At 34.6% G+C, this 24,622-nt stretch overlaps 1 protein-coding gene across 1 annotated transcript in view; it reads right to left on the bottom strand.

Moving 5' to 3' along the window:
- Window positions 1-451: 451 nt before the first annotated feature.
- Window positions 452-24,622, bottom strand: part of ADAMTS6 (ADAM metallopeptidase with thrombospondin type 1 motif 6) — a 146,390-nt gene continuing 122,219 nt past the window's right edge. The window contains exons 22-26 of the mRNA XM_057389632.1: window positions 19,804-19,933; window positions 16,114-16,318; window positions 11,614-11,790; window positions 10,282-10,438; window positions 452-4,218 (exon numbers count right to left, since the gene is read on the bottom strand). Coding sequence (XP_057245615.1) covers window positions 4,109-4,218; window positions 10,282-10,438; window positions 11,614-11,790; window positions 16,114-16,318; window positions 19,804-19,933 — 779 coding nt within the window. The 3' untranslated portion in view covers window positions 452-4,108. The remainder of the gene's footprint in view (window positions 4,219-10,281; window positions 10,439-11,613; window positions 11,791-16,113; window positions 16,319-19,803; window positions 19,934-24,622) is intronic.

Raw genomic sequence — 24,622 nt, 5'->3', positions numbered from 1 at the left:
ATTTACTAAGACTACTCAAACTTCTGATCTGAAGGGCAATACAATTTTGTGATCAAGCACAGATAGAAATATCCAATATTTAAAAAAAATTTTGAGTCCTCATTTTTAAATAGAATAACAAAGAATAATCAAAATTAGTAAATACCTCAACAAGATATTTAAGGTTCTCTGTACTTTCTCTAAAATCTTACTCATGAGTATACTGATTATGTTCATTAAACCAGAAACTATATTTTAACTCAGGAATAAGAAGCATGTCATAGGACTCGATCAGACATTTCCATAACAAGCTCTTCCACTGTACCAGGTAAGAAAGAAAGCATGTCTTGGTAACAGTTACCCAAGCACCAAGTCTACTGAAATTACTTCTTTATATTTAAAAATGTCATGGCTTCAGATAAACTTCAGATAAAACCTTAAATGCTCAATGCAAGAAGGACATTTTATTATTACTATTGACTGGCTGTTAATGAAATAATTCCAAGAAGTACAGAATATTTTTGCTGCCATTAATTTCATTCGTCATCTACATTACTGCTTAGGCTAAAGTAGTATTTAATAATGTATATGACCATATTTTTRACTTTTCCTTTTTGTTATTTCCTTATTTGCATATATATGACAAAATTGCTGCTGCAAAGGACAGGATTCTAGCATAACATAGATGTTACCTGAAAGAAGACACCTTATATATATTTTGACGCATTGGATGGAGCAAACATTAAGCATAAAGAATTATAGTAAGTCAGGGAAGAGACAACTGTACCATGGGTATCAATCTTAAAAGCTGCAGTTTTATTTTACTAAATTATCTATGTTAAAAACAAATCTGTGCCTGGTGTGGAATTTCACTGCATCAAGTGTTACAATATTTTTGTTTTCATTACAAGCAGGAGAATGCATGTAGAACAAGTGTTAAGAAACATGACAATAAATTAGAATATAATTTACAAAAGCAAAAATAATAATAATAAAGTAACAGTGTACCACATTAATACTGAGTATAAAATAATAAGCAACTAATCACAATAATACAAAGGTAATTTCAGTCTGTATTATTAAGGATATCTATGTGACATTCACTCCATTATAAAGTTCCTAATGAAATGGACTATTTTGGATGTATACACCTTGAAAAGTTAATCTCTAGATTTTTCTGTTTTGATCTTTATCAGCTGATAGTATTGCTCAGTGGAAGTACTGGCACCAGATTGGTTTCTGCATCTCATATTTTACTGTCTGATTCTAGGTCTGTCATATTTATAAACTGCACAAAAACTCCTTTTGTCACTATTTAGGAATATAACACTATTTAGCTTAGATTATATAGATGGCTACAGTGTAGCAGCAGCAATGAACTGTGCTGTTGAAACCAATAATTTTTCTTTGAATTAGGTTTCATATTTCAGTCTCAGTCTGAAATGTTGCTTAGTTTGTAAATTCATATACATTCTGTGTTTTGTTCCCTTTAACAATACAATTCAACATTGCTCCAGGGAGTTCTTTAAATTCCAACCTCAGTGCTGTTATGTTGCAGAGTAAACATCAGAATCCCCGGTTTTCTAGCACCAGTAAGAGAGCAAAATGTGTCTTTGGAAACACTCCTTACAATTTTAATTCCTAAGTGAGGTAAAAGAAATAAGGTTTCTCTTCAACACAGAGAAAACCCTCTTCTCATTAGCTGAAATGACACATTAGCTGATAAACAAAATCATGCCCTGGAGAAAACTGGATGCTGATAAAAGGAGGCATCTTGCTTAGGGAATGCTGTAATAACCCCTTACCCTTTCATCATACTTCTGACCTAACCAGGGCATGCTAGCACCAAGGTGTTTTGTCAAAAGGATATAGGAAGTCAGTTCACTCAAAAGACAAAGGCTACATACTGCCCTTAATCTCTATGTGCAACTCCCAAAAACTGGGATGTTTTTATCTACTGGTGTCAGTTTAAACAGGAGTTGTTTACACGGTGATGAGAGCAACAGATAACAAGCATATGTGAATACATGCAAGCCAACTGAAAATTAATTCCACTGGTCACAAGCATATGGAAGTGGAAATACTGGCAAGAGGTAGCAGATGACAGGAATTTGATGGTCACGAGTACAGACATGAGGCTACACAAAACCCCATAGACAGATTGTCAATATACTGTGGGGATTTCATAGCATGAGTCCTCTTAACAGTACCTATTGTTCCATGCTAATTCACATTAGTAAATAGTGTGCAACATATTTGGTTTGTTATTGGTAAAATACACTGGTACACTTCAATCTCGTATTTTGAAATTATTTTTCATTGAAAAGATTCCTTTTTTTAAAAAAAAGTGCTATTTGAGTTAGAATTTGTAATACATTGCTGTTCACATAATTTTAACTGCATTACAGTAAAGGAGTCATAGTTGGACACAAAAGCACATTCATGAAGTACCTGTTGCAAAATGCAAATGTTCAAGTACAATATATTATTATAAGCAAGTACGTACTTTCCTCGTCTCCTTATTGAGTCTGTTACTGAAAAGTGAGGGGGAAGAGGAGCATGACAATTAACCTTTTTGTGTTATATTCCTGATTGTGACTTGCCTAAGAAGTTTGGTTTCACTTTTAAAAATGCAAAGTATTTGGTGACTATTAAATGTATGGTAACATGAATTCGCATGGCAGCGAATAGTTAAGGCATCTAGTTTCCAATCTAGAAGCATGACTTTATCCCCGTCTCAGGCTGAAAGCTGCCCCTTACTTTAAACATGACCCAGCTTTAAATAGGTACCTGGCTATTTAGATGAAGGTGGCCAGAATTCAGTACAGCCACACCTTCTCCAATGTGCCTTACCCTGATACTCTAACAGGCCTCTTGGCTCAAGCACACTTTTGACTTCTCATTTGAACAGAACCTAGATACCTCCATGACTCACTTATTCTTTGGTTGCAATCCTTGCCCACTCAGATGCGGTTCTCCTGAACAGAACATTCAGATATTCTTTCTCATAAACAAGACCTCTGCTATGGTATCAAAGGAGGGAACATCTGGAATCGATTTTTAACTTCCAGATTTGCAAAGGATTGTCGCTATTACAAAGCAGGCTTATCCTTTGCATTCAAATTCCTCAGTTTTGGAGATTCAAAGCTAACATGTAAACCAGATCTAGAAGCCCACAAAGTTGTTTCTTCTTTGGGGCTGGTGTTGTAAACAAAGGTGAGCTTGAGTCAAACTGTAAGTTCTAAGCAGCCTTCATGGCAGTAACAAAGGAGCTGGCAATGCAGTCTCCACCACTGCTGGAATCTGCCTTCCCCATGATACTGAAATATGTTCACTTTCAGTGGAAAACTGTTTCACTTGTAAAATGGTAAGATGGCTGTAAACCTGCAACGCAGATTTCATTTTGTTTCATAGCACACTTGTATTTCATGCACCACTGCAATAACTGTTGCACCTCTTAAAACTAAGTCCCTCATGGTTGTTCTATTTAGTATAGCTTTATATATGGCTCACAGCAGTGTTCAGGAAATATGGATTACTCCAAAGGGAATTAGGTGGAATGAAGGAAAAATACTTCTTTTCTAAAAAAATTCTGCTCCTTAAATAACATTTCCAAGTTCATTTTATAATTTAACTTGTGGCGTTGTGTTGAGAGATAAAATAGTTAACATTTTTAAGCTATGACTTAACATTTTTTTGATTCTTCTTTACTTCCATAGTAGACCAACTCATAAGAACTACATTTTAAACAGTTTTAAATAGAAATGGATTCAGTGTCATTGCTAAGTCCATAATAAAAATTATTTTAATGGTCCAAGGATGTAAACAGACTATTTGATTTAGTCAAAAGAACACAAATGTTCCACAGTAAGCTATTCTTTATGTGTTGTGTGATTCTTTCAAATTTGGGATCCCCTCATACTGTGTCCAGCACTTTGGATTAATAAATCCCACTTCACAGAAGTTAAAATAATATTGAAATCCTGTCAGCTGGGGCTGACCAGTGGTTATGTTTTCCACAGGGTAATGCATTTGCAAGGACGTCAATCTCATTCCGCTGTGTGGCTCTCTTCGATGGACACTCTTCCACAATGATAATAACAAGGCACATTCTTGTGCTTCCTGTGGGTCAGTGTCCTTGGCAGGTCTTGCAGCACATCTGTCTGAAGTATGCTCTGCTGCAGAACTTGAACTTCAGCACCAGTGGGCAATATGCCACTTTGTTCACATCTTTGCACTCTAATTAAGAACATTAAAGAGAAAAAAATCAGATATATAAATTGAAGTACAGAGAAAATTTGACATTTAACAGGCTTCTCTATAGATCTATTTTGCTGTGCATACAATATTCCAATTTTAGAAAGCAATAAAAATATTTACAGGGTTTTCAGACATTTAGAAATGTGCTCTCTTTCCCTTGGAAGAATTATTATTATTATATAATATATATATTATTATATATTATATTTATATTATATTATTTATATTTATATTTATATTATATATTATATTATTATATATAATATTATATATAATATTATATATTATATATATAATATTATATATTATTATTATAATTATCATTTTAGGCAGTTATGAAATATGAGGGTTTTTTTTTTCATTATTTCTAACTTCTTTCTCAGGAGATACTTTATGCATCCATGAGATGTTATCATTACCATGATTCACATTATTTGATACCATGCCTGTGAATTTGTAAGAATCCTTAAAACAGAATGTGCATTGCAGCTAACAGAGATGCAGAAAATTACACAAATGTTATGAATATGGTACCAACAGGATGAGTTCAGTGACCAAACTGAATGGTGGATTATACTCCAGGCTTGTTTCCWCACATCCACAATATTTTTTATGCTAGAGAGAAAGCCATTTTTATGCCTGTAACAGACATGTAAAAGCTTTTATTCATAGCTGTGTTTTCCCTAAATGCTGAGCTTACTGCCTCAGCGGGCCTGTCATCCTGGCAAGCTCTCCCAGGGAGGGAGAACAGAGCTCAACCTCGTGGAGGAAGGTTTCCTTCTCTTGCATTCCACACAGGTTTCATATAAAGTAACTTTTCAGGTACATTACAGGAGCACTGCTGGAATGTGCTGTAGTTCTCCTCTGGCTCATTTTTTGCACCTGTAGGAAGAAGGTGGGAATGGGGAATAAAACAGTTTGGTCCCTGTTCAGTTCTTATCCTGATACAGCTGGAGAAAGAGCTACATCTGAGAATTCAGTGGCACACTCAGGTCCTACAGCTCAGATGTTGCTGCTGCAGGTTTCCTCTTACTGCAGTGACCATTACGACAGCTTTTTAGTTAAAAGCATTTGCACAGATCCTTCCAGATGTATTAAAAATGGGACTTTGTAAAGAAACTTTGCTTCACATGTTGGAACAGATGTATATGTAGAAAAAGTAAAACCTGCAAGTTTGAATTAAAAAAAATGGGAAGAATGAAATAAGATTAATTTATCAGGAAACTATGTCAAAAAATTTTTTTACTCTTTTAAGGCCGGAAACCATTTGATACTGGATTCTTCCTATAATCTTTYTCAAGTGACAACAGTTATAAAGAAAAAGTGAATCAAATGTTAATAAACAAACTATCAGTACTTTGACCATTGTTGTATTTTGTATTGATTTGATAACTAGAAATGAGGACAGAAGATGGCTAGGACACTGTTGTCCAAGGCAAGACAGAACAACAGTCCTTGACTCTGACATATCCGTAAACCAAATATGAAAGCGACAACAGGCAGACCAAACAGGTAAGAAAGGGAAAAAGGCAATGGTGAAACAAACACAATCAGGACATCATTTGTCTACTCCTATTCATCTTCATTCTCCATATAATCCCCTAGCACTTTATTCTTGCTTGGGGACAGGGAGCTACAGAAAGTGCATTAACACTTGTAAGCATAGTGTATCAGCAAATCGAGTGCAGATGAGAATTTTAAGTATCTGAACCAAGGAAAGAATTAATGAGGCTAAACTTCCAGTTATGTACTGAACTGTATTTCTGATAATGGCAATATGCATGCTTTTAGCTAAGAAAGGAAAGGTTAGGAAATTTTTAAACTTTAATTTCATTAACACAGACATAGCACTTTCATTGCAATTCTTCTACTCCACCTACATAAAGTTGTACATACTGCTTTTCTAATTTTTTAGTTCTTAATGGAAATATATTGAGTGATAGGAGAAAAGACTTTGTGGGTAGCTGGTTGAAACAGACCAGCAACCACACATGGTCACTGTGCTTGACTGACTTTCAAAACTCCTCACAAAAGAGGTCAAGTCTTTCTCAGAAATATTTCAGGTCCTCATGTTTGTGAAGACTGGAAATATAGGAGAGACAGATGATGAATTACAAATGAAGTGAAAAATAAAAAGGTTCACTTGATCTTGGAAAGACATAAAAATTTCATTCAATATCAAAAATAACCCTCATACACATTGCATTTAGTTAAATACAAGGAAAGCCACTAACTGCATTTTTGCTAAAAGTAAGATTTGAAATGATCTTTTTTTATGTTTTTTTTTTAAGTTTTTCTCCCTCTTGAATAACATTGGATGCTGTTCAGCCAATGCAATTTGGACAGCAATGAGAGAATAATATGGAAGTTCCCCACAACTTCTGTTCTAAAAATCAGTTTTGAAATAGATATGGTGGCTGATGAAGTAGCCTAYTCTTCACAGGACTGTGGTTGAAGGGAAAAGGTTTAGCTGAGCCATTTTTGTTTCTAGTAACTACTGTTAGTAAGTTGCAGTAAGATACTTGTACAAGCTCTCCCTCCCTGAACTTTGTGGCTAGATCAGATGACATTATGTTATTAACTACCATTGTACAGCAATAAAATCACAAAATGCCACTGGGCCTCCAGATAAAGAAACTGAAAAGATGTATCACATAAAATATAAAAGAAATTGAAATGACATAAAAATAGACAAAACAGTTTTCCGAYAAACTTTTAAATGGGCTTTAGCAGTCTAGATTCAGCAGACATATGTGTGTTTAAAATAATAGAATAATTCTGAATATTTTTCAAATGGTGTAGTAGATGCTGCCTGTAGCTCACTTTCAGCAGTAAATGCAGTATTACCCTTACCAGTGGCAGCCTGTGAAAACCACATCTACAATATTATAAATCACCAATGAAAAGTTTAAAAACCCTAGAGCTAAAGTGCATGTAAAATATGACAAGATACAATGTAACTTTTAGTGTTTCTGTATCCCCAAAAATCTGACTCTTGTTTTATGCAAGCAACCCATACTTTCCCAAAGAAAGATTTTCAAAGCTTTACCCATATGATCATTACACTACAGAATGGTTCAACCTTCCTCAAAACCCTGCAGGTTTTCATCTTTGGTTAGCAAAATTAAATTGCTTAGAAATTGTTGAATAGGCTCCATAGGCTGTAAGCACAGGTGTTTTAGGTTTGCTGGGGTTTCAAGCAGGAAAAGAGCTCTACTCAGATAATCTGACACCACTGCAAACCAGTGCACTGCTGCTCAAGCTGCTTTTGCCACACAGTGGAGCCCAAACTATAAGGCAGTGCTACAAGGTGGAACATAAACGAAGTCCACATGTGTGGGCAGATATTCTCTGCTACCTAAACACACACACACACTCCCAAGCAGACAAACTCTCACTCTGGGAGACCTGAGTCCATCCTTGAAATCCAGATATTGACAGTCACATCACATCCCACTGCAACTGCAGTGTAACAGAAGTGAGCACAGAGGCACAGAATACCCCACTCACAAATACATTCACAAGGAAGTATCACACCTCCAACATTTCTTCCAGAAATTACCGCTTTTTAAAAAACAGTTGTGTTCTTTAGGATTAGTCAGCTCTTGAAATATTTACACGATCTCCAGGACAGTGAAAAAGATAGGCCTTTCTGGCTGACACACCAACACAAGAGATGTCAGCTCCTCTTGTGTGTAAGAGGATTTCTTTTTCAAGCAGAAAATGTGACAAATGTGCACATCATTCTGCAAATCCTGTTTGTGCCTCTCATTTTACTATTTAAGAGCAGCTCTCAAAAATGTATATGTATGCTTTATATATATATATATATATATATAAAGTACTTGCACAAGTATTGGAAAAATACTTTGAAGACAGAATTTTTGTCTAATTTTGGGATAGGGCAGGTTGGTATTTTGTAGATTGCAGCAAAATTTGTCTAAAAGGATCTAAGCATTCTAAATGGTTAAATGAATTTTGAGATAAATAGCTTTAGTGCTGAACATAGACGAAAATAGGACACTAAGTGGCAATGCATTGGGAACTGTATCCTTCAGAAGATATTGTGCTATAAATTTTTCACTCTGATTCTTCCTAACTGTGCTAATGAGCATGGATGGCTGTCAGTAAGGAGCTGGCTTGCACCTCGCTCTCTCAGAGTACAGGCCAAAGAACTGACATCCATCTGGAATACAGTATAAGTGATTTTCAGCATTTTCTATTTGTGGATCCAAAAATTTTTCCAGCGAAGGTGTAGGTCCCTAGAAACACAGTTACCAACAAACTTACTGTTCACAGTTAGCCTGCACAGTTCTACTGTAGAGAAGTTCAGGCCACCCCAGAGTACAGAGTTCACACAGAGAAAACCTCTGATTGCATTCTTCTATAAGAGATTAGCATATTTTCCTGATAATACTGAAGAATTACTAATGTAATTACTATAAACAACAATATGACCTTGCCATCTGGAAATTAAGAAGAGACTGGGACTGAATCATGTCCACCATGTATAGTTAATTTATTACCTTCCTTACTTTGGACTAAAGTCAACATCTGTGTTTGGAAATAAATATAAAGTAGTCTTTGAGCTTTAAAGGGCAGAAATTTTGCTAGATTGATAATTATCACTTAAAGATTATTTGAAAACATTAAACAGAAATAATGCAAATTAAATGACTAAGGAAAATTCTGTTATTAAGATGTTCTCGAATTACAGCATTGGGAGACAGGCYTCTACTTAAAATTTCCAATAAATTAGAGTGCTCATACATTGAACCATCCAGAAGAACACAAACCAGAAGATTTTAGTGTGCTCCTGTTTCATCCCAGACATCTCTTTTTGCCAGACTTCTGCAACAATCTTTTGAATCTACAGCAAGGACATGGATATATACGGTAGGAATTGAATGACCACCACATCAGGGTAGACTGCAGGACAAACCTGACTTTAAAAGAAATTAAATCAGAGCATTTATTCCACATAAACAAACATTAAACTCCAATGTAGTAGGAGATTCTGTGTAAAAAATACTCAATTACAGGCTGCACAGAGATTAGTTTTGTTAAAAGCAGTAATGCTAATGACATTGTGGYCAAGTACTCAAAATTTAAGGAATATAAAAATTTGGGGAATAGTTATTTTAGAAGAACTATTATTGTGGTGTAATCTCTTGATTTTTGAGGGTGTATGTTTGAAGAATTTTGTATTTCTTTTCCCCTTCTGCACAAAATGAACTTTATTCATTTGATGAGCAATTATTCTAAATTTTATAATTGAGGAAATGTATTTTTTACCGGATAGCACTCCACATCTACTTTGAAGTCAGCATTTCCTAATAGGTTGGCCTGGACTATTTACAAGTTCAGAACCAAAGCACACCATAAATGTGAATAAGCTTATTTTCACTGTCACAAACTGTGAAATCCTCTATCACAAACATGTTATGATGAAGTTAGTTCACAGTGTGATTAAACTGGACTGTATAATGCAAAAAAATAGTACAATTATTTCAAACATCCTTTATAAATTAAAAAAATTAAAAATTAGTTAGAAGAAGGAGAAGGAAGTCAAAGTGTAAGGACAGACTTGTTCTTACAAGAGCCATGTAGCATGAAATCTATGGTCCCAGTCTTCTAATGAACATGTAATTTACTATTTTTGCTACTACACTGCTGTGTTTAACACTGATTAATCAGGTAGAAGGTCAGTGGATGAAAAATGTATCATGCTCCCCCCATTATTATGAACATTTCCATTGAACAAATACAGAGATTGGAAAATCAGTGACATGAACAATAGTATTTTGTCTATGACTTCRGTTATATATTTGTAAGGGTATTTTTTAAAACATTTAGGTTCAGGTTTAAACATTTAGGTTTTCATTGACTTTACCATTGAACTACAATGATTAATCAGAAAAATTTTTGAAAAGTCATTCAGAGTCCAAGGGATGATGTCATATAGACGTTTACTGATGAAATAATGCTGACCATGCCTCTTTACTCTTTTCAGAATAAATTACATTAAGATAGCAAACTTACCCTCTGTGTTAGAAATGGGAGTACTGTCACATTTACTTTCACACTGCTGCATTGATGGAGGCCTGAGAGTTTCTGGACACTCACTAGATGCTTGTCCAGTATATGAGAGGCACTGTACTGTTCTCATCTGTTGCCCAAGACCACACTGTGCAGAACACTGAAGAAAGAGAAAAAAAAATTTAAAACCTTGGACCTAATTTTTAAATATAAAATAAGGCAACAGGAAGCAATCAGAAACACTTCACATCCGCAAATTTTAAGGAAGTCAGGTATCTGATGATGCCTGATTAATAAAGAAGAGAACCCTCATAAAATATTGAGAATTTTTYTTACAATATATGACTTGTCTTTCAAAGAAAGAAAATGAAATGCARTGCTATGTTGACTCCCTGAACAGTTAATTAGAGATAGAAGAATATAATTTACACTAATTCATGTATCATTCTGACACTTTAGAATAAAGAAGAAAAAATAAAGTGAATGAGAATTCAAATCTGCTAGAGGATTTTGTTTAAGGAAGATTTAACATATTTCAGAAAGTATTTTGCTRTTTCAAAATTTTTAATTTCTGTAACTAAATATTTACAATTTTAGTACAGTAAGTTAAATATAAAAGTTGATCTGAAGAACTACCATAAAAACCAACTAGACTTGTGATATTTGTAATATCACAAATGATTTTCCACTTGGTTTAGTTAAATTGAAGTGTTTCATTTTCATTAGAGGCAAATTGCTCACCAAACAGAAAATTATCATTCACTTAATATTCTAATAACACACCATTGATCACAACTGAGATACAAAAACATAAAGAAAGAGGGAAAACTACTGAAACATTTAGAAGAACTACATAATGGCAACATTATTCAGCCTGTCCTGGTGCAATTTAACTCCCTGTGCCACAATTCAATGTATCTTATGTAAAATTATATTGATCTCAAAGTTGTTTTTTTTCAGAGATAGTTATACGTACAGACATGCTACCACAATAAGAATTGGCTTTATATTTCCATCATGTTTCTCAAGGAAGTTAAAAGTGTTTTTAAAATATTACATCCTGCAACACTGTCATATCTCAAAAGACTCTAACAATATTATAAGAGTTATTTTATTTTTTTAAAATGCATGTAGAAACTCATCCAGTAGAAACTAGATTGCTCTCAGACATGCTWCATAAAGAATCACATTTCAATTTGACACAAAAGGGAAGAGAAGTTTTCTGTTTCTCTCGGTCATGGGAATCATCTCTTATCTATCTCCAGCAAAACTTTATTCTACAAGGTGCTAATGTAGGACACTAACAGAAATAAAGTCTTGCATGAGCTATCTCACCTGTCCCCAGTCTCCAGCAACCCAGCGAGGAGGAGGACATCGTCCTAAACTACAGCGGATGCGCACTGGTGGCTTGTTTTCGTCCTGGCATTGTGCAGCTGGAAAGGTTTTCAAAAGATCACTGCTTTTGCACAGAACAATTCGGTGTTTGAATCCTGGACCACACTTCGGTGTGCACTGAAAAAATGTTGATGTGAATAAAGAATTAAAATCTCAGTGAAAAGCCAGTAAAACTGTCAGAGCAGTTATCTGTAAAGCAGGATATTTATGATCTTACAAGCCAACTATAATCACAATATAATAACAATAACAATAACAATAATAATAATAATAATAATAACAACAACAACAACAACAACAACAACAACAACAATAAAAATAATAATCATTTGTAAATGTTTAGAAACATGAACAAGCTGAACGAGGATTGTTTTATTATGTACAAGCTTTTCTAAGTTTTAGATTTCCTTTGCTGTTTATATTTAGGCTATGGTGTTACTATTTATGTTAGGTTTAAGAAAAACACTGCCGCAAAGTAGAAAGGTCTGCCACATATAACAGTACTATGAAACAAATCTGAGTGTTTCAATAATTAGAAGGAAGACTCTCTTTTTCTTAATATCACCTTAGTACAGTCTTTACCCACCTCACTTACAATGAGCACATTTTTCCTCAGTACACAAAAGGGAAGATAAATGCTTTACTTGACTTCATCAAAAGATTTTTCAGATCTATAGAAATATTGTACCCTCTACAATGCATGCTTTCCCCTCCTTTCCTATTTAAATTTGATTCTGATTTCAAGTTCTTATTTTCCCTCCTTTTATCACTCCTGTGGTATCCTGACATCAWGCAGACAATTAAACAGTAATATCAATAGAAGCAGGCCTGATCATGTTTTTCCTCCTCTTCCTTGATATTGATGTCTCTGCCATTCTCTTTCCTTTTTGCTATTGACCATTAACTGTCATGTACAGTTGCACAACTGCAGAATGAGGAAGAGACAAGTGCTAACATAAGTAAAACTCAAGACCTTTCCCAAATCAGTCCCTCTTTAAAAGGAGATATTGCCGGCATGGTTTYACAATTTTCTATTGGCATGTTAACCTTTATCCCCACAGCATACCTGCAGCTATTTGGACCAGAATCAGTTTCTAATAGCATAAATCTTACATGCAGATTATGTTAACCTATTCAAGACTGGAACTGCCTGTAATACGTACAGACAAAACATAATCTGCGAAATAAGATTATGTGGAACTGRAGCAGTATTCAAGAGGTCACATAGCAAAGGCTTTCCACACAGTCAAAACAACTCTGTATATGACGAAAAAAAAAGACCCTAAGATTAATTTTCAAAGAAATTACTTGAGTTGATGCAAACTTAATTATTGAAYGCTTAATCCTGAAGCTTCTTTGAGTAATTTATAGAAATTTTATAACAGTTCCACAGTATTATGCAATATGCCCTACTGAACATGTCAAACTTTGTATCTTCATGTACCTCCAAACAAGAAGAAAATCTGCAGAGGAAGGCACCTAAAGCAGCCCATATAGCACAAACAGGTTTATCCTAAATCTCACCTCCACTTAAAACTGGGCTGCAAAAAGATGGGTCTAGTATCTGGAGTTTATAATCCAGAATATAAAATGGCTATATAATCACTTTCCTTAAAATGTAACCTTTTATTTTCCATCCTATTCTACCCTTTTCTACCAAGGTACAGCCTCCTTAACTACAGTAGTTCAGTCTTCAGCATTCTGATACAGAGTAAACAGTTTCAAACATCCTCATATTGAAGGGACTTCAAATCCTGTGCACACAAAGSATCTGCCTTCTAGAAAACCAGATGAAGGACTGAAGTAAGAGAAGAAAGATTTCTGGCAGAACTATACAAATAATACTAACAATGAAGAGCGACCAAAACCCAATGACAATGAATATGTGAGGTCTTCGTTGTCATGATCATGACTCATTAGTTAGGGTCCAGATTCCAAGGAGTGTTGTGTGTATTTTCTCCCACACGTACTTCATGTAAAATACATGACTTTTAGGGAGTAGAAGTACGTGCTTAAAAATCTTGTCCCTCTGTCATAACAAACAGAAAACTCACAAGGTTGAAAGGACTTTGTAAAAATGTCAAAATCCAATGTGCCTGTGATTTTTAATCTCTAGAGCRCATTAGCAAACAAAACTCTGAGGACCAAACTTGGAGCATCCTCCTTCCAGTACTGCTTGAAGACACAGTTTTTAATTTATGTCTAAGATGCCATCTGAGAAAGATCTTCTTTCAGTTACTGGTACCAGAAGAAAGCAATGTTCTGGTACTCACTTTTGTGGAGTTTTAACAAAGTTCTGCTAAGATGGACCACATCTGCATTCCAGAAATGTAAGTGAAATAGGGAAATAGGTTGCCTACAAACGTACGGAATCACTAAAAATGAAAAGCATTAGTAAAACTTTAAAAAGTGGCACGTTTCCAAAGCAAATGAAAATAAATTATCCAAATAAACCAAACGAGGAAAAATTATCTTCCGTTATTAAATGCTTYGGAATTTCTGACTCCCTCTGTGGAAGTCATGAATGCAAATTAAATATGTTTGTCTGATAAGGTTCTTCATAAGAAATCCTTAGAATCTTTTTTCTGCTATTTTTACTATTATCCAGACAAATATAAAAGGAGTAATTTACAATGGGTAATTTACAATTTACAATGGGTAATTTACAATTATGTCAGAGCTCAACTACTGCAAAGCGTGAAAAACTTTATTCTCGTATCTGAGAATGACTACATTTCAGGGGGAAAGACACCCTTAGTTTTCATTTCAATCTGATATAACCACTTTCACATTCTCCTAAAGACTTCATCTAACCCTTAGGTTTACAAAATGTTTTTGTTTCCCTGACCAAAAAGGTACATAATTAATTTTTAATATTCACTGAAAATTTTAAAAATATGTAATTATACTGATGATCAGYAAGTGCCTATAATTGTTTTATTTGTATTATGTATTGTTTCAAGTATGAAAACTTCATAATACATTCCAGAGAAAATTAGCAAGGCTTGCCATTGGTTTCAACGGTAGGAGTATTTAATTTTTTAAGTTCACCTCTGTTTTCCTTTTCATGCTTCTGTAAGAAAATAATATAAACACACATATAAAAACATTTACATTTATATTACTATAGGGATTTTATACATTATATTTCTGGGAATCATGAAAAGGAGAAAAAAAAACCCCACACTTTTCTCATTATATGAAAATGGTGTCATCAGTCAAGACAGTCTGCCAAACTACACAAACAAAATTCATACCAGAAACAAGCCTGATACTTTTTCACAACCCTGATTAACCATCACAACCAGAAGTAAAGCAGAGTTTGACTCTTTAAATCAGAATGATTTTGTTCAAAATTTTTATATGATCCTGCTGTATAAAAGCCTGGATATGACAATGGAGTGCAAAATGACTTCAGGTAACCTGTAAGTGATGCTTGTGGGAGAGAAGAAGCTTCTTTAGGGTATAGTGACACACTCTAGGTTATGGGCATTCTCAWAAGAGGCAGGAAACAAAACAATGAAGCACAAGTGAAACCTCCTCTGGGAAAATATATACATTTAACTCTAGCCACTAGTTACAAAAAAAGAGACAACTTCAAAATGAAACATGAAACGAGAATATGATCAAGATTAATTCATTTCTGATGAATAGCAGGTCAAAAGGAAGAAGAGCTGTTTCATGTTACAAACGCAAACAGGTTTAAACTGGCATAAAATTAGAACATAAGAACACTTCTTGCAATTCAGRAGTTGATCTTCAGTAATATTTTTCTGAAAAAGTAGAGACTCTTGTGTATTCTGATTCAAATTCTATGCAGTTCCACTCAAATGTACCCTTCCTTTCATGTTCTTCAAATTTAACACCTGAATCATAACATATAGGGTAAGTCTGGCTTACACTATAACAGACATCACCATATTTAACAAAACATTCAACAGATTTAATGAATAAAAARCCAAATTTCACATCTGCCTCTTGAAGCATTTTGCTAAGAAATGTGATAACAGCACCATGGTTACTTCAGAAAAAAAAAAGAAAGTTTGTTCCTGCCTCTGATATTGTAAACCCATCATCTCCACTATTCGTCTGTTTACCTGTTTAATAGACAATAGAAATGGAAACTACTTACTGCTTTAAAATAATTATCTTATGTCAAATGGCTATTCTACCTTTCTTTGGCTCACTTTACTATTCTGTTTCGCATTTTCCCATTTTTCTACTATAATAAATAAAAACAGGCCATAATTATTTGAAAAAGACTGGTAAAATAAAAGGGAAGAAAAAAGAAAAACTGCTTCAATAGTAAACCTATGAGGTATTGAATTTCTTATTTAATCCTTTACTTAGGAAGCAGTGACAGAAAATGTACTAATGTTCATTGGTCAGAAGTCCTGCCTCCACTATTACCAATGAGCTAACACAGCAAAATTTCCTTACCTCTGACCAGTCAAGAGCAACCCACTGAGGGGGGCAGGACTGATTGTTGCAGGGCTCTTTTTCAATAGGCCTGTGTGTTAAGCAGTTGGTAGTGTCCAGTGTCTCCTCCTCAGAAGGTCCAATCTTTCTGATGCAGAGAACTGTTCGTGAACGCATTCCTCCATCACAGGTCTTACTGCACTCTGACCARTCTCCTATAAACCATCTGGATAGAGAAAATGTTAAAGAGGTCGTTAATGCATTTCAGAAACAGAGTTGATAATCGCACAAACCAAGAATGCAAATAGTTTAAATTACTAAACCTACGTAATTTTTAACAATACACAGGTGAAAAAAGTAGAACCTCACATCTCTTTTTTACTGAATATTTTAATTCATGCCTCACTGCAATCATATCTTCCAATAATAATACATTCTGTATTTTTCTACAGCAGCAGTTTCCATCCTATCCTATCATAATTAGAGTGTTTGAGCCTGACAAAACGGAAGCTATTTATGTAGGTTTGTATTGGACTTGCCTGAAATAATTTCCGTGAAAGTGATTTGCAACTGAAAATGTTTGGAAACCATTGCTGTAAGCTGTATCAGAAGCCAAAAGCCAAGATGTTTAGTATCTTTAGTGTCATTACATTAAAATAATTTGATCTCAAAATTAGGCTTTCTGAGAATTAATTCTCTTTTGATTATGAAATATTTGTAAATTTTTTACTAAAAGGCAATACTGGAATGTAAAATATTCTCATTTATGAAAGTGATGCAAACAATAAGGTATGAATTCATTGCATAAAAAATGAACTCAACAAATTCTTTAAAAATTTAATGTACTSTATGACAGCTGGTAGAGGGAACTTCTGAGGGAATATCTGCATACATAGTAGAGGTCAAGAATTGCAAATAATATTAGATTACTTTGTGTTCCTGCAGACATTAAAGCTGCAATTAATCTGGCTGTAATCTTACATATTTATACTTATGAATGGTTTATGCCGTTCAATTAAATAGAAATATCTCTTCACATTGACGAGCACATTTGGTCTTCAGTATTTCATATGTTAATTAGAGACTTGCCTGAGTCATCCTTGTAAAGGATGAAGGTGAAGTCTATATGCTATCACATGTTGCCAACATGCCAAAAACGCAAGGCATGTCAGTCACTGCGGATGTTCCTGGAGGTATGCCTGGAGTTGCCTCACYAGATCTGCCATTTTCTCAAGCTGCTGTCAAAAAAAAAGTGCTGCTACCCTGTTTTGTGTTACATAATGAGTAATATGTCCTAATACAAAACTAGATGGATGCAGGGATGGAAATTATTATGCCATATTCTGTCATTAATTTTCCAGTAAAAGAAAATTAATTCATGATTCCTCATCAAACAAACTTACGCTTTTACCACAATAGGGACAATTTGAAGCTCTCCAGAGCTTTCAAGAGGATGCAGTGTTAATTTCTAATTGATACTATGATTTGCTCAAGTGACTTTGCTCTCAGGTACATTTAATATTTACACTGTATGATAAGACAGCACTAATCATAATTCATAGAACTATAAGAGTATTTTCTTCAAACCTGAAGTGTAAGAGGTGTTTATTATTACTTATTGAAATAACAAGTGAAGTATTCCAAACATAGTCTTCTGCTGTTAAAAGACATCAAGTATAGTGTAACTGGCACTCAGTTAGAAAGAGTATGATTTTCAATGCTTCCAGTATACACCACAAGAAAAGCTGAATTGCTAATTCAAAAGGGAAATATTTGGCCAGTCCATGTCAAGACTAAGTCTTACTGCGTGATAAAACTTTCTGCCAAAATAGTCAAACTTCCTTGGAAAACTGTTACTTAAACAGCCTTCTACTAGACTACTTACAGAATCAGGAACTGAGAACCTGTCCTTAGCTTGGCACTTAGTATTCACTCTGTGAGGAACACCAGAATGGAGACTGAGTGGGCTGAGCTGCTCTGACATGTTGAAGTAGATGTTAATTAGTACACTCTACCCACTTGCTGAGTATTGATGTCTTCACTTTCACCATGTTCATCTACGGCCCTGTTGTACTGGATGGTGRATACAGAAGTTCCCCACTTTGTGGGTTGTTTTTTGTAGTGCCAGTGGGAAAAAAACCCAAAACCGAGCAAAACAAAACCAAACAAAAACCCCAATGAAACAACAACAACATCATTTAACTAGTTTGGAATAACTTTGCTAAAACTACTTTTTAAAATGCTAATTTGTTATTAGCTAAGCCACACAAAGGAAGGGATTGGGATGTGTTTGTTAAAAAGGAGCTGATCAAACATGACCTCTTATCAAGTCCTGCTTTCAGGTCTTTCAGGTTGGCGTACTTTCAGCCGTGCTAAACAGTGTTATCCAAACAGAGGACAAATGTATATCCTTCCATAAGGAAAAACATAAATTTACACMTAGACTGTGGGATAATGATTTTCACCTATTCAGACCTGTCTGTGAGTCACATTCAAAGGTAACAGCAGTGCAATAGCTTCACTTGGCTTTATGTCAAATGAGTGTGCTACATGACACAGCAGGACAAAGTGGAACAGGTCTGCTCTGCCATCCTGCAACCAGGCACAACACGAGGGAAGCAGCTGGTATTCTAGGAAGAGACTGACTTCATGATGRCCTGTTTGGATTTCAATGCATAATAATCTTGTCTCAATCCTCCCTGTGTCATTCATGCTACAATTTAGCAGTTTCTAAGAGACATTTACAAGTGAACACAGTATTGTGGAGTATTTGCATTTAATCAGTATTAATCATTTTCATGCCCAGATGGAATACAGCTATGGATTATCACCAAAGACAAACTAACCAGAGCTTGGGAATCAATAAACTGTTGTATCATCCACCTTTTCCACAAGTTTAATTTGTCTCAAAGTGTAAGAAGCTGCTTTTCACATGCTGATACTTTCTGGTGCAAAATATCACAACTGTATCTGAATACATTTTGTAGTAAGATTAAGCTATAGTACACGTCCTTGCCAAACTTCATTTTTGACCAAATGAGCTGCTGGGCTTTTAATTATCAATATATAGCATATGGCTATCTTTGAAAATAAATCTAAACAGAATCTAAGCACGCAATCTTAAAGGCATACAGCATTACTGTACACTACTGAATATACTGGAGAAAGAGTTTGACAAAACTATTATCAGGAAATGGTTTGGTCTGCTTAGCAATTTCTGTATTTGCCACTTCTCATGTGAACGTTTAAACCCAAATTTTAATATAACATACTTTAAAATATGACAATATTTCAGATGCAATATTAATAACGAGGGTAAAGTTAAGTCTCACTTAAACATTCTTTTTATCATTGTTGTCTTAAGAATGGTCCCCAGTTCTACTCTGCACATTACTCGCTGCATAGGGCACTCAGATCCTAAGAATCCTTTTTGCTACTTTACTACTTTGCATCTTTTTACTTATAGAGTTTTGTGTTGTTCAAACATCCTCCTTGTTCTCAGGCAAATCAGACCTCCTCAGTGCATTTTTCACAGCTGATTTCAGAAGAACAAGAAACCAAAACCGAAACCCAGATGCCCTTTCTGATAAGACAGTACATGAAGACTAGATGAGAATTTTATATACATTTGGTTAACAGGATTTTTACAGACTATGAAGACCTTTCTATCTATGCAAAACAGATGCTCATTTTAAGTGATTAATGACTTACTCAGGCGGGCAAGGCTCAGTGTTGCAGGCTCTTTGGTTTTCTGGAGGCTTACTGTCAGGGTCACAGTAATTGTTTTGTACAACAGAGCTGTCATCCAGCCTTTTACACACCACCTCTTGTTTCTGGACACCTTGGGATGAAATGAAACACCATGAATTAATCATTCTTGCTCTTCTACTTTTCAAGTATAAGGATATTTTACCTATTGATTATTAATTCTACCATTCCACTTTATTTGGCTGAAAGCTGCAGCACTGTGAATTTTAATTGACTGGATGTCCCCTAACCACAATAATCTTTTTTTCCTTCAGTTTTTGGCTACTGAGAGAGGAATTTAAAATTCTGTTGTTTTCTGACACAAAGGGAATATATTTATAGATTTACTAGCAGATTGTTTTTACTTATATATTGCACAAAATCCATTCTCTGTCTGTCATCCTCTCCTAGTAAAACACTTAAATTTCCAATGAAAACATCACTAAATAGAATATGGTCACACTTCAATGCAGAATTATTGTTTATGTGTTCTAGTTTTAAACAAACCATCAATACTGGGAAACAGTGTTGCATTTTTATATATTATCCTACAAATTTTCTTCAACAAAATAACAGAACTATTAATTCATTCTAAAGATGCAGTTTGTCTCTGTGAATACCCATTTTGTCTGGCACTTTCAGCTCCTCTTTCATTGTTAACCATCAACAGGCCAATTTAGAATTGATCGTTATTCCCAAAACATGACATATTACTGCCAAGCAACATTATAAGGTAGTGTATTAAGCAGATTTTTCTGGGGGGTTTTGTTTTTTTTTAGAAAAAGTAGTGAAGAACGACTGCTAGGATGACCGGGCATTGCTGTGAAGAGTAAAATACACTGCCTTCCTCCTCTCTCCTAGAAACATGCTGTGTGATGTTTGTTAGTATAAAAGGACTGTGAATTTACAATTCACATGCAGTTTTTATTGAATCCGCATAGTTATAAAACTGAAATAATTATTTGCATTATAGAAGCTGCAAAAAGCCCTGTACCTTTCTTCAAAAGAGAAGTCATTATTTAACTTATTCCAAAATGTGAAATGCATACAATTAAATGTGGACTATAACCTCCTGGCTTCAAATAGCTACCAACTTTACCTTACAGCAGTCTCTTCATTTTAAGACATGCAGAAAATCATAGAATTATTTGGGTTGGAAGGGACCTTAAAGATCACCCCCTGCCATGGACAGGGATCTTTTCACTAGACCAGTCTGCTCAAAGACCCATCCAATTTGGCCTTGAACACTTGCAGGACTGGGACATCCACAACTTCTCTGGGTTACCTCTTCCAATATCTTACCACCACAATAATTTTTTTTCCWAATATCTAACTTAAACTTACTTTCTTTCAATTTGAAGCCACTCCTGCTTGTCCTGTCACTACATGGTCTTAAAAAAATGCCCCTCTCCATCTTTTTTGTAGACTCCCTGTGGATACTAGATGACTGCAATTAGGTCACTACTAAGCCATCTCTTTTCCAGGCTGAAAAATCCCAATTCTCTCAGTCTCCCCTCACAGGAGGAAACTATCCTCCTTTGGCTGTCAACAAATAAGTGAAAGATCTAAATATTTGAGGAGCTGTGACAAGATTCACTTTGAATTCTATAATCTATGCAAAAACTGCCAAAAGACGACAATAATTCAAATCAGATCTGACAACCTGAGTAGGAATATTTCTAACAATTTTCTGCTCATGTTTCACCACAATATGAAATAATATTTAACAGCTCTAGACAAACAGCAAGACTAGTAATATTGCACTGCTAGCTGATACACAATTCATGTTCAGTTCTGATTAATAATTTATCTTTTTGATCACCAACTGCTTTAATGCTCTTGGCTGAATAGGCTGAATGAGGCCTTCAGAGTGATATTTTCCTCAAACACATTTCCTTTAAAATAGTTTATACATGCTTTAGAATTAAGCATTTTACTTATGCATACCATTATCACAAACACATTGGATAGCATACACATTGGATAGCACTGATATTAATGCTATCTTTTTACGCAACTTCCTACCGGCATCAGATACATTTCCTTCTAGATTTTTGCTAAAAATTTGGCAGCAAATTAATTTTGAGGAATTTTCTAAAGTTCTATGATTGCATTCTAAAGTTTTATGATTGCAAAATATCACTAGGCTCAGCTAAAAACAAATTTCCAGGTGTGTCACTGTTCACGTAGCATCTGTTCAGGTAGCATCTCGCCTATAAGACAGTATTGACCCTATTCACTTACAGTGAAGAATCTTTAATTGATATCAGGAGATATATTTATCCATCTTATAAAAGTTCCACAGCATCTTTTCACACAGTATATATATTTTATATAATTGCTGTCTAATTACAATGTTACTTAATATAAAATCTCAAGAGAAAAAAAATCAGATACTAACTTTTAAGACAAGAAAAAGAAATGGAAAAAGCCAGAAGTGCTTTTGTTATCCAGACAACAGCTACAACCTGGTTATGCCCTGTATTGACAAATTACTTTTAAATTATCAGCTCTTCCCTCAGAATATGATCTCTCTGAAAAGTAATCTACAAAGCACATAAACTCTGTGGAGAATAATTACAAACTGTTAGACAGAAAAATTCTGCTTTCAAATCTACAGATTTTTAGTTTATAACAAGACATAAAATAGCCTCATGACCAGTCAGTGCAATCCTAATAGAAAACAAAACTCCAATGGTTTAGTGATGATAATCTCCAGACAACTGAATGTTTTTCAGATTTCAATTCACAAACTGAAATCATGACTTTCATGCAGCCAAATTTTAAATTATATGGAACATATTTTATTCTTGAATTAAAATTRCAGGCATGTAAATACTGCATCTATTTTTAAAAGCAATCCCAAAAATTAAGGCTTGTGATTGCAACAGTTCRTTATAAAGATGCCAGTACCAATACATAGCCAATCTTGCATCACTAAAACTCATCCAGGCTGGTTAACCCAGACATAGTTTCTGAGCTCACTCATCAAATCACAAGAGGTTCATCACAGAGCCAAACTTATATTTTCTTTGATGGGGAAAATTATATTTTATTTTCCCAAAGATAGTTTTATAATTCATCTGAGCACATGAAAGAAAAACATAGTAGGCACCATCCTACATGGGTTACAAGCTGCAAGGAAAACTGAACAGCAATTTACTTGTAATAGTAAGAGTACACTGACTATTATACAAAAAAAAAAACAACTCACTAATATCTAAGACATTTAATTCATCTGGAGATGAACTGTAATAGAATGAATAAAATCCTAACCAATGCTTAGGATTATTGGCAAATTCCATATAATAAATGCTGTCATTTGTTGCCATTAGAATTAATTAAGCATGAAAAATTAAAGAGGAAAACGGAGTATGCACTTATTTGAATTATTTTTAAATGCATAAAAAATTTTTAAAATTAAGAATTTTTTCCTTTGCTGTATTTTTWAAAAAATACCACCAGAATTTCACTGTCATATTAATATTAACATCAATATTAATATTAATATTAATATTTGCGGATCTGGACCGAGTAATAAACTTGCCTTTATAAAGTTACAAGATAACACATTAGGAAAGACATGCATGAGAGTAAATAAACTGTTATTCTGCCATCTATAGATGATATCTATTGCCCTTTCACTTCCCAAAACTCATTGTACTGTTTMATTTTCTATTTCTACATATTTTATTTTTCATTTTCTGTTTCTCATTAATTTATATCAGATTCTTAGACAAAATCTTCTGTTGTTGCCATCAATCTTTTCTGATTTCTCTGTGTTCTCTGCTTTCCCAGCTTTGCACTGTACATTACAGTATTCTCTGGCATTGCCTTCATTTAGTCTTGTCCAAGTTAGCCACCAGCTACAGAGGCCTATACAAGATACATAACAAACTTTTCTTCTGAAAACTCTTGACCCAGAATAGAAGAGTTATTGGTGTACTTTCAGAAAAAAAGAAAATTAATATGAAGAATACATGCAGAACAGTTTTACATAATATAAAAGAAAGAACTAGCTCAGACACTATAAATTTGCACTGTAAAGGAAATTTTTGCAAAAGAGAAAGTACAGGTTCTAGTGTACAAAAAGAAGAGCTGCAATTCTGAATTCCCAAGCMTAAGAACAATACTGATATTAAAAATCTATCAAAAATTCTCATCCTGCATATTAGCATAGGAACCTAGACAAATGAAAGAACTGTCTGTCATCAGACATGCCTTTTTAATTACCTGGGAAACTGCAGAATCTCTTTTTAGAAAAAAAAAAWAAATATTGAAATAGATCTCAGACTCTGGAGATTTGATTTCTGCTTGGTTCATTGTGCAATGAGCACCAAGGTCACTGGCAGAGACATTGTGGAATATTTTGTGTTTTTCTCATTTAATATAAGTGACAGTATATTAAATATGTAGTTTAGAATCTCTCACAGARTCACAGAATGGGTCAGGTTGGGAGGGACTACAGTGGTTCATCTCATTTAAGCTCCCTACCCCAGCAGGGTCATCCCAGAGCACATGGCACAGGATTGTGTCCAGACAGTTCTTGAGCATGTCCAGTGAGGAGTCTCCACAAYCCCTTTGGGAAACCTGTTCCAGGGCACAGTCACCTGCAGAGTAAAGAAGCTTTTCCTCATGTTCAGGTGGAACTTCCTGTGCATCAGCTTCTGCCCATTGCCTCTYGTTCTGTTGATTGGCACCACTGAGAAAAGCCTGGATCCATCCTTTTGGCACTTCATGACCTTTCAAAGATGATTATGAGCAGCCTCACTATGGTATGCAC

Source organism: Malurus melanocephalus, unplaced genomic scaffold (assembly GCF_030028575.1).
Source record: "Malurus melanocephalus ecotype Western Australia unplaced genomic scaffold, MMel_1.1 scaffold_18, whole genome shotgun sequence".
Taxonomy (NCBI): Eukaryota; Metazoa; Chordata; class Aves; order Passeriformes; family Maluridae; genus Malurus; species Malurus melanocephalus.
This window is presented reverse-complemented; position numbering and strand designations above follow the sequence as displayed.